The following is a 12177-nucleotide window of genomic DNA, read 5'->3' on the forward strand; positions in this document are numbered from 1 at the left end:
GTGCTCTAGATGTTCCAATTTCAGAGAGGGGTGACATACACAAGAAGAAAAAGAAGCTTTGGTGCTATTATTGTGGCAAGAAGGGGCATTGTTGAAAGGACTGCAAGGCATTACCAGCTTAATGGAAGGAGCAGCCACTGACAATGACGAAGGGTGATGACTCTCTCAACAAGTCTTCCTCATCTACAGGTCCAAGTTTTGGCTCCTACCATGTGGCCCTAGTCATGACTGCAAGGGTCTCCCTTCTAGCTTGCTAGTACATGTGATGCAGGACATCCATGACAACTCTCCAATGCCAAAGAGGGAGTGTGAGAGGGTGGTGAGGAGGGGCAGTTGTGCCTCATCTATACAGGTATACAGGTGCACAGGATCCAGAGAGGGGTTTCCTTGACACATCAACCGAAGTCTAGTAGGTTTTCAAATCCTAGAGTTGGGATTGACATCCAAGTTCATGATGAGTTGTTTGACAGAGAGCGGGCTTGGCTCCTAGTCCAAGTTCACATGAGGGGACACTTTGGTTATTAGCCAAAGGAGGGGAATTCATGCTCATTTATGCGTTGCGGCATTGGTGACAAGATGGTCACATGTGCTATTTCAAAGGCATTGTTGACAAACATAGGGAGCTGCTATGATTCTTCTCTATTTTTAGAAGCTGGTATGATCAACAACGACATCAGGTTCTCTCCGAGGCACCTTGGTAGTGGCTTGTGCACCCACTACCTCAATATCCCTAGTTCTATCTAATGGACATTGTTGGATGTACTATGATGACTTATTATCATTGTATATTGTATTATACTAGATCATCCATGATTTGAGAGAGGGTGTTAACGGATGTGTCAATTCATGTGAGTCTCTGCATATTCCACAAGGGCACAATTAGATATTTTAAGCATTTTATATTTGTCATTTTCATGGTGATTTAGGCATTTGCTGGTCGACCAACATTTAATGTTGGCCGACTTGATCATATTAATGGCACATTTTTTGCCGATTTATTAAAGCACTCTCTCCTTTGTCTCATTCATTGTATCACTTTGAATACTTCCATAGTAGGGACCAGTGGAGAGACAGAGCCTATGCCAATGCCCATACAGTTGGTGACTCACGTTGTTTCTATAGTTTCTTATGTCTTGATATATGGATTCCATTTCCCGGGCACCTTTTTCTTTCAGAGTTCTTGTGTAGTGTTCTTCTTCCCTCTGCAATGTTTCTTATTTTCTCTTCACTCTTGTGTTACCAATCTATCACACAAGTTTTCTACGCTTCCATTGCTAAATCCACTTTTGACAAGCGTCCCACCCCAAAGTAGCCAGTGCTACCCAATGACCTACCAAGACTACAAAGGCTATGGTAATCTTACCAAGGGAGCCTAAGTGTACACCCTAGAGAGGACAAAGCATCGGACAAAGGGTGCACGTCAGCTGCCCAATGGCCTACTAAGTCTTACAAGGCAAATAGAAACACATTGAACTATCTTTTTCTTTTTAATGGCTTTTGTTTTGTTTTAAAGATTTAGCATTAAATGAGTGTTTTCAATCAATGTTTATCTATTAGGTATCCACATCCCAAAGGAAGAATGATAAGGGATGGTCACCTAAGACCTTCACAAAACAAACAACCTATCCCTATCACTAGTGTGTGTCAATGACAAGGAAAAGTGATATGATGAAGCTATGGGGAGTACGTGGTAGAGGCAAAAAAATAGGTGAAAGCAAGCAAAGCAAGCAAGGTATATTGATCCTTAGAGAATGCCACCAGTAGATGCCGCAAATGTGTTGGATCCAGAGTCAATCACTCCAAAGACTAAAAAGAGATAAATGCCCACAAATGCATGTTTGGAGTTATGCAAGAGACAATGCAAATCATCATGCTCATGCAAAGTGCTATGCAATAGTGCCACTTGGACAGTGTCCTCACAGGGGATTACTCACTTACCCAAGTGCCCTTGTTACAATCAAGGTCATCCTAATGATATGGATGATTATACAAAGTAGATAATGTCTAAATCAAACTGTAATCAAAACCCTTTCATCATTAAGAAAAGAAAGCCACCCCTCTCAAAGTGGAAGGGAAAGGTGGAGGGAGTTACCCTCTCCCCATCAATCTGGAGAAGTTAGGGGAGCGGGGGGGGGGGGGGGGGGGGGGGGGGGGGTAGGTAGGTAACCCAAGCCGATCCTAGGTAGTAGGTACTAAATAACCGGCCAATTGACTACCTTGGTCAAAATATCTACGAAATTAACATAAGATGGTACAAACTCTGTAAGCAAATAGTACCTAACTCAACACACTCTCTCATGAAGTGGAAGTGTACGTCAATATGCCTTGTCCGCAAGGTGATGATGGGGTTACCAACCAGTGCAATCGCACTCTGGTTGTCGTAGTAGTTGACAATTGAAGCAACACAACAAGAACTAAGGAACCGCCAACAAGCTTCTCAAATAGATGGCCTCGGTGGTGTCATTATAAAGAGTATAATACTCTACCTCCCCCCCTAGAAGCTGTCATTGTCTCCCGATTACAACTTGACCAAGAGATGGGAGCTGTGCCCAAGAAAAAGAGGTAGCCACTATGGGACATCGAGTGCTCGAGTCTCCTACACTATCAGTATCAGTGTAAGCTTGCAAAGCATAAACAATGACCACAAGTCAATCCATAAGAATGGGTACTCCAAAGGTATCTCAAAACATGTAAACAAACAATCTAATGTGACATTCTAGGTGTAGGAAATTACTGACTAAGCAAGCTAACTAAGGATACTAAATTTGGCCTAGTGTGAATGAACCACAGCATCTTCTCTACAACAAACCTATAGGTATGCTCATCAAAGGGCTGACCGAGAGTATCCTTAGACAAGTGGACAATGGGATCAAGAGGCATGGCCACAAGACATGTCTAATCTATGCAATACTATTCCACCAAAACTAAAGAGTGTACTTCTGTTATACAAAAATACTATCCTCTAAGTGAACAACTTCCATCCCAAAAAATAAGACAATTAACCAAGGTCGATCATCTCAAATGTAGCACTAAGCAAATCTGGCCTAGTGTGAATGAACTAAAGTAGCTTTCCTACAACAAACCTATATGTATGCTCATTGAAGGGCTGATTGAGCATATCCTTAGATAACTGAACAGTGGGACCGAGAGACATGGCCATGGGCATGTCGGATCCGTGCAATACTATTTCACCAAAACTGAAGAGCGTACTTGTGCTATGACACAAAAATACTACCCTTTGAGCGAACAACCTCCATTCCCAAAAAAAAAGACAATTGGCCGAGGTCAGTCATCTCAAATGTAGCACTAAGTTGGGCCTTAATTTCCACTATGGCAGTAGAATTTGAGCAAGTGAGAAGTAAATTATCTACATATAGCAAGATGAAGCTGACCCTCTCTGATGTGATATACACATATAACTTTGGGTCATAAGGGATAGAATGGTATGCATGAGTCCTAAGAAACTCGTCTATCCTCTAGAACCAAGACTACATTGCTTCCTTTAGTCCATAACAAGCTTGCCTTTTCAATTAACAAATAAAAATGGGCAGACTAGGTATGGGCATGGTAATTGCCTGTGGAGCCCAAGGTGGAGAGATAGAGACATGGGGACCAAAGGATGGAAATCCCTGTGTAGGAGTGACCCAAGGAAGGTATGACGATAATCCATAAGCTGAGGATGGATATCCTTGCATTTGAAATGTTGTGCAAGGGGGTTGTGAGTGTGCAGAGGTAGTGAGGGAGATGCCCATCACAACCGTTCTAAGTAGAAGGATGTGGTAGAGTGGGGGTATATGGAAGATACAATATCAAAGGGTGGCATTTCCCCTAACGATGCACCAAGGGGTGGAATGAATGGAGAGTAGGCAGATGGTGGGATAGAAAAAGAGAAAGTTTTAGAAGCAAAGATGAAAGATCCAACCCCTAGTGTGCTTTGGGCGGAAGTGGAGTGTAATCCAAGATTTTGGAATGAAGATGTGGGTAGATCAAAATGTGGAGAAGATAGTGGTGGGATGGGTTGGAGGGAGTTAAAAAGTGTGGTTTACATACTCAAATGAAATAGATGGGAGAGATATACTTGATGAAGGGTGTCTACTTCGAGAGCCTCCTCTATTAAAGTTAACATACTGAAAATCATGCAAATCCTGCACAACAAAAGAAGAAATAGGAGAGGGTTTTGGCTCATACGACTCCAAAGGATTTCATGAACCTAACATAAGGCATGGTTGAAATAAGGGAGACGGATCGCTAGACATGCCAAATGTCATGGTCCCTCCAAGATTAGAGAGATGATCAGAGGGATGGCCAGTCTCACTAATTGGTCCAAACGGAGTAGTAGCACTCATTGGACGAGTGTAAACCGAACTATATGTGATATCCAAGTACTTCTCAAACTCTTCATCTGTAAGATGACCAAAACGAGAAGAAGAAGATGGTAAAGGTGAAGGTGTGTCTACCTCCTCCTTGAGACCATAATGCCTTCCCAAAGCCTCCAATGATGGAGAAGCCTAATATGGCATCATAGGATCCGAAGAAGAAGGTGCTTGAGACATTATGAGTTAGAATTAAGTCGCATGTGAGTCTCGCACAAAGACTAGCCTCCACAATCACCGCATGATACTCTTTAGAAGAGCACCGACTCTAATACCATGTGATGATATACTAGGGTTTGCACTAAGAAAACACGGTATGTACAACTAAGATTGAAATACAAAGACTCACAGAAACAAGTAAAACTAAAACCCTAAACGCAAAACCCAAAACGCAAAAACTCAAAACTCAAACACGGAGACAAACACAGAGAGAAGAAACTCTGAAGTAAATGAATGATGTAAATAAATGTAAGAGTGTACACAATGCCCAAGGGTAGAGCAATGCAGTGTCGGAGAGTGACGTCCACCAAAGATGGATCCCAAATGTTGTGACCACCAATAAGAGTGTCGAAGTGTGAGACACACCAAACGCTAATCACCAAAGTATCAAGGAATTGAGGCAATAACATGAGAGGTGTTTGATGGTACAGACAGCCTATTAGACAACAAAAACGCAAGTGCTGCAGCAGCCGCTTGGTGGGAGAGATGGCAATAGTCTATCGCCTAGCACCAAATGCTAAAAACGTAGGCTGATCATGTGCTATGATGACGCGGTAGATGGAGATCTCCAAACAGCAAGGTGATAGCTGAAAACAAACCGCCTAAGGCTAGATAGTGATGGGCTGCAGTTGATGATGGTTGGACTGTAGATGGTATGCGGCTGATGGCTAAAATCTGCACGATGAGTGAGAAACCTGTGCCAAAGGATCAAACTAAATGGTGGACAGCCTGTCTATTTATAGATGTTGAATGATACCCCAAAAATTAGGGTTTTGGGGGACCACTAAAACTCTCTCGAACTGTGCATCAAATTTGCGTTTTCCATTAATTAAGCATGTTTTGGGGCTGTTTAAAAATGCTAATCAGCTGTAAAGGGTGTTTCACCTCAACAGGCTGGGGCATAGTGAATGACCAATAGGTCTACTAAGTTAAGCCATGAAGGCAAACTATGATACCAATTGTTCACACTTAGAAATGCCTGGGAGGATGTCCCATGCGAGGGAAATCCCCAAAGTGTGTATAATGGAGATCTAGCCTCCCCCATATGTGCATTTGCACCACCCGAATGTGGAAAAGAAAAGGTCCTAAAGGATGTGCCTATGTTTGTAAGCCCCCAGTGTAGTGTGAAATGTCACATGTAGTGACTAAAATGGAGATGTGAATGATGGAAATGGAGATGCAACAAAAGAAGAGGATGGGATGGATGGGAATGAGAATTGCGGTGTGAAAGAAGATATAATGAGTGTATTAGGATTAGATGAAGAAGTACTAACTTCAAAATGACCATGAGAGGCTATAAATGAATTTGAAGAAAAAGATTGTAAAGAAACACTTACGAGAGATTCTTTCATCTTTTGCTTACCTTGTCTTGAGTTCATGTAAAAGTATCTATCTTCTTCATGACTCGTAAACTAAATGTTACTTTGGAGATGTCCTTCTTCAAGAGTATCTCCCATATCATGCTCAAAAGAGGAATCAATTTCAATAGTTTTAAGAAGTAAAAGTAGCCATATCAGACACACAAGTAGACACACAAGTAGAAAATATATATGAAGGAAAAGGTATGTATTTTACAACAATTTCCACATGGGAATGGCCAGTCTTAGTAGAGATTCTATCCTTCTTGCATAGTTAGCAAACCAGTGCATCGAATCTAAGGGGAAAAACTTATGCTTACCCTCGATTTGTTGTTGAGCTCTATGCATCAAAATAAAGTCATACTCAACTTGAGTGATCTTGTAAGATCTTTGGACTCCATGGTAGTTCGCTCTCTCTCCTCCCATGCTAAAACTTTGCAAGGCAAGTTGAGAGACCTACTCCTGCTTATTATTCCTTGAGAAGCTCGATTTGGGAGACTGAAGTGGTGGTATTGTGTTCGAACTCATCTACCCTTCCATTGTTTTTGGCTTCTAAGAAGATCTTTCAAATCAAGGCCTAGGTTTCTTCAGAGAGTACCTAGCTCTAATACCATGTAAAGAAATGCCCTAACACAAACTCAAATACAATCGCATGACAAAGCACAAATTAATAACACAACATAATTAGGGTTAAGATAAATCAAAGACAATGAACACTGTGAATCATGAAATGAATGAATCTGAATAGAATACAATGCTCAATGCAACAAACACTCTATGCAGTGATGAATATCAAACCTCAAACTCCCATGTCTCAAGGGCCAAGGCAAAGATAATGAGCTAGAGAGTGTGTCATACTCTAACGGATCATGAAGCGCAGCGAGGCAACCTTCAAAGGCATCTAGCAATAGCAAACACAACGGAGTGAAGCTAGGATCAATATAGACAAGCAAAGACACAACAGACAACTGCAAACACAAATGTTGATGGCATGGTAGCAGTCCAGGCAGTAGTGGACAATGAAAATGCAGCAGTGTAGGACTGCATTTACAGCAGCAAATCAGTCTAGGACTGAAAATGCAGTTGTGGCTGATGTGGGCAGATCAAGGCGACAACACAGATCACTGCCTAGCAACTTCGAGGTAAATGCAGATTGGGCAGCAGTCGCCAAGCTGTAACAGCAGTTGCAAGGGCGTATGCAATAGTCGCCAAGCTAAGAGGACTCCAAAACAGCAATGGAAAGCTGAGCAGCAAGTGCCAGCTGATGGATGATGATGACGAACAGCTCCAACTAAGATATCCTCCATGAACAGGGTGTGGATAACGAAGCTTCAGCACTTGCAAACTACAAAACTGAGATTGGGCTGAATGAAGGGCAGCCTATCTATTAATAGAAAGTTTGGGGCCTCCCAAATCAGGATTTGCATGTGGGACACAAACACTCTCTAGGATTGTGTTCCTTTCAATAAAGTTTGGTAAAGTTCATTAATTAAGCAAGTTTTGCAGCTATTTTAAAAAAATAAAGCAATTTATCCCAAGATGCCAAGTCCTACCAAGAAAGAACAATAGGAACCAAGGACCATGGGATAGGTATACAAACAATAGGCATGGTGGCTTGATGACAATGAAAAGAGGCCATAGCATGAAGGAAAGGCCAAAAAAAGATTGCAATCCCTGAAGAAGCTCCTCACCATCCTAGGAGCCCCCCTTTGAAAGACAAAGGGCCAAGGTATCCATAGCCACATCTCTGATATTGTCCCCCTTTGAAAGGGATGGGGATTAGGAGGGAACCACCAAAGGAGATGGTCGAGGATGTAAAGAAATACTCCAACCCAAAAGATAAACACAAATATACAACAAAGCACAAAGTGATAATAGAACTCAAAGGTGAAGAGAAACTTAGAGACAATGAATACGGAAGAAGAATGAATACAAACTCAAACAATAAATACCAAAGAAGAAGCAAAATACAAAACCTCCAACTCCTGCATCTCTGAGGACCAATGCCCTCTCTACCTTGGAGAGTGTGTCGTACTCTATACGGATCCCGACACGCAACAACCAACTTCCAAATGTGATCAACAGCTGCAAATGCAGATCTACATGTCATGATCAAGCTAAACATGGTACTAGCAGCTCACGAACAGTGGACAACAGGCTGTAAATGATTAGGATGATGATGGCGACAACTAGACTGTCAAATGCAACTACCCTTAGAAGGCTAGCAGCTACTGAGAACTACAAACTCCCTTCCTTGCCTACACAACCATTGCCTAGCGAACCATCATTAGATGGTGGTAACCTCATCGGTGAGGTTGAGTACAAGATTGTTTGACCATCCAATTTTGAGGACTCATTTTCAGTCTCTCTCGATGAGCACTCAAACGGTCCTGATGATAGTCATGATAGTCATGCCTCACTCTAGGCCTCTCTCTTTTTTGTATGATTCTATCCATTCCTACCTATGAATAATTCTAAAACTTCACTAAATATCTTCGCAAAACTTTATCTTTAATTTTTCACTCTTTATGTGCCAAAATCTTCTGAGATACCGATATCTCATCTACCTCCTCAACCTCTAGATAAATTTTAGCATATACATCCTCTAGCACATCACCATGAAAAGGCCTAAACAAACTAACATGATTTCTCTGCTAATTGCTGTCATAAATGGCAAGCGAGCCTTAACATAAATTTACCCCTTGGTTTGCTCGGGAATTGATCTTCATCCTACTCCTTGCGAGATAAATTAAGCCCCAAACTTGAGATTACTTGACCTTCTAACATATGATGCATCAACGGACAAACTATTCTACATGATGCCTCAAAGCACGCCAATAGAATAACCGCTCCACTACCTTAACTGTAGCATCAATACCTCTATACATCCACCTCTTGTCTCAAAGCTATCTTGATTGCTTTCTCAATAGCATCAATACCTCGAGAACCTGTAACTGTCGACCATAACTTTTTTTAACATCAAAGATGTCTATGCTTTTAAAAAATCCATTCCATCCAACTATCAAACTTGGCATAGCACATGCTTTATGTGTTAGAAATCCAAACACACCAAGCTACAACAATGATAGATTCACCTACTCTAATGCAACCATATGCTCATCCTCAAAGCTCACACCTACATAGGACTAGGATGGTTAATGAGAGCTTCAAATATGACTCAAGACTCATTTGTGCAACATCTTTGCAAGATCTACTCTTAAGACTTTAGACCCTAAGAAGCTCTATCCACACACCCCAATGGTGTGGAATAATGGTATGGAATATGAATCCTTGCATTGGAAGCCTGGCCTGTAATGTTTCAGGTACCATGCTTGGGAATGAACCAATTCGGCTATATGGCTAGGAGGTTTGGGAGTGAACCATTTTGGCTGCATGGCTAGAAGGTGAGTCTGATGTTCATCTCTTGATGTTTCTTTCTATGCTTGTATGGCTTGTGCCTTGTCATAAATGCAAGTTGTAGATCTATGGAATGTGTCAAAATGAGTGTAAGTCTGTATTCATGTCAACCTATCAATAATATAGCTAATAGTTACATTCCAACTTGTGTGTTACTTTGCGGAGAATGTGTAAGTCTGTACACATCAACTAAGTTAAATTCTGATTGTTGTGTCAGCTTTCATGGTAATCAGAGGGATAGATGAATGGTGTGTATAATGAAAGAAAAGAGAGTTGTGGAGAGTGCGTAAGCTTATGAGTATCAACTAAGTTAAACTCTCATTTTTATGTCAGCTTTCATGGTAATCAGAGCTGGTTTTGCAGTGAAGCCATACCACCTTAGCAATCACAAATGGAGTGAGGAACTGAAAGGTGCAGAGTAATCATGCTGACAGTAGCTGCTGCAACAATGATACAGCAGTTTCGATTTCTACCAGCTCAACCTCGACTGTTTAGCCTGGACAAGGGTTGAGTATTATCTCTAAACATGGTGAAGTGAATTAATATGCAGAGGCAATACTATACTCTCGGGGGATTATTCAAAAAGGCAAATCAAGAACATCTACTTTAGCTAGATTTCCAGCTCTGAGTGTATTAAACACCAAAGCACAAGAAAAAAACAGCAACAACAACAATGGTCACCTCCAGAAAACCTCCACAGTCCGTTGCAATCGCCTGTAACGCTGTATCGGCTTGACTAATCTTGATTCCAGCTTTTCCAGCGACATCACCTACCGTGACTCGTCCTCCGAGCTCATCAACGGCTCTCATGGTACGCTCTCGGACGTCTGAAGGCAGGAAGTCCGTCTCCGCTCTCTTTTCCGGTTTAAGTGCGGGTGAAAAACCTGCCGAAACAGGAAGCCTGCGAACGTTAAGGTGCGTTCTGCTAAGGAGAGGTCCATGACGAGGCAAGGTTGAAGGGTGCAGCTTGAGCCTGTAAGGTCTAGGAAGGAACAAATGGAAATGCCGGGAAGAGATTCTCGGAGCTCGCGCGGTGAATTGTATGGGTGAACGGGAAGGTGCGGAGAGACGACATAGCCGGTCCATCGTGGAAGACGATGATGGAGGACCAGCCATGTGCGCCATGGTAATGATGGAATATAGAAATGATTATGCCAGATACAATTGTATCATGCTCTTTTGTCTAAATTTTTCGGTTTCGATAGCCTTTTTTACCCCTTTTATGAGGACCGCCTCGTTCCAAAGTTGTGTCCCCGTTGATATTTTCGTTGGGCTCAATTTTTCTAATAACATGGCATTGTATCGATATCTACGTCTGCATCTATCTACACAATGTCTTATTGCAGGATCTCCCTAGGCAAAATCATAGAAACATTTTGAAATTTTAAAAATTTTAATTAATTTTGAACAACTAATACTAGCAACCAAACCTAAATATACACGTAATCCAAAATACTTTAAAATATTCATTCTATATCTCTTATTGTAGGATCTACTAAGGCAAAATCCAAACCTGACATATAAGCCACCAAGCCTATGTGGCAATCATAGATACATTTTGACACTTGAAATTTTTTAAAAATCAATTTTAAACAACTAAAACTATCTTCCACACAACCCAGAAGACTTTAAAATATGACGCTAGCCTAAATAGACACAAACTCTCTCTAGAGAGCCTAAGTATACACACACTTTCACAAGGCGCTAGCTGGCTAAACTCTCTCTCTCTCTCTCTCTCTCTCTCTCTCTCTCTCTCTCTCTCTCTCTCTCTCTCTCTCTCTCTCTCTCTCTCTCTCTCTCTCTCTCTCTCTCTCTCTCTCTCACATATGCACATATGGCAAGTAGATGTATCAATCAATGAGTCACAATTGTGCATGTCCTCTTGCTCTCTCTTCACAATATGGTCATCTCAAACATGCAGATCAAGAGGTTTCAAGAGGCTCACAGTCTAGGGGTTATGCTCAACAAAATGGGATTGATATTGATGAGATATTTGCTCCTACCTGTCATATGACAACCATTTGTAGCATTCACACATTAGTAGCTCATAATGGTTGGAATGTGCATCGGGTAGACATCAAAATTGCATTTCTAAATAGTGATTTACATGAGGAAGTGTATATTTTTCAACATCATGGTTTTGTGCAAAAGGGGTAAGGAAATAAAGTTTGGAGATTGAAATAGGCTTGTATGGTCCGAAGCAAGCACCTCGAGCTTGGGATGAGAAGATACATGCATACTTGATTGCACATGGCTTTAAATAGTCCCACTAAGAGCACATTATATGTTAGACATGAGGGTGATGTGACTCTAATCATTGCAATTTATGTTCATGACATGCTACTCATTGGTCCTAACGAGACACATATTGCTCAATTTAAGGCTGAGTTGAATTTAGCTTTCTCTCTCTCTCTCTCTTTGGTTTTTTTATCAAAGGTTGTAGGAAGTTCATGAGACAAGGAGGCAAGAAAGGCTACTCACTGAGAGAATCGGACATGCATATCAAGAAGTTTTCAAGGGCTCACAACCTCTCTCTCTCTCTCTCTCTCTCTCTCTCTCTCTCTCTCTCTCTCTCTCTCTCTCTCTCTCTCTCTCTCTCTCTCTCTCTCTCTCTCTCTCTCGTTTTTTATCACAGTTCATAGGAAGATCATGAGGCAAGGAGGCAAAGAAGACCACTTGCTGAGAGAAAAGTTAAGGAGATTGGAGATAGAAGAGCCAGCCTCCACCATGGCTCTAGATGCAAACTCTTTTAGAGCCACAACTCTCTCTCTCTCTCTCTCTCTCTCTCTCTCTCTCTCTCTCTCTCTCTC

General features: G+C 41.6%; 1 protein-coding gene across 1 annotated transcript in view; it reads right to left on the bottom strand.

Moving 5' to 3' along the window:
• Positions 1-10537, bottom strand: part of LOC148016278 (Iron-sulfur cluster biosynthesis family protein) — a 123983-nt gene extending 113446 nt beyond the window's left edge. Inside the window, exon 1 of the mRNA XM_087664763.1 lies at positions 10049-10537. Within this exon, the coding sequence (XP_087520889.1) occupies positions 10049-10492 (444 nt within the window). The 5' untranslated portion in view covers positions 10493-10537. The remainder of the gene's footprint in view (positions 1-10048) is intronic.
• Positions 10538-12177: the final 1640 nt, after the last annotated feature.

Source organism: Lygodium microphyllum, chromosome 23, assembly GCF_053477565.2.
Source record: "Lygodium microphyllum isolate KBCC chromosome 23, Lygodium_microphyllum_v1.1.10, whole genome shotgun sequence".
Classification (NCBI taxonomy): Eukaryota; Viridiplantae; Streptophyta; class Polypodiopsida; order Schizaeales; family Lygodiaceae; genus Lygodium; species Lygodium microphyllum.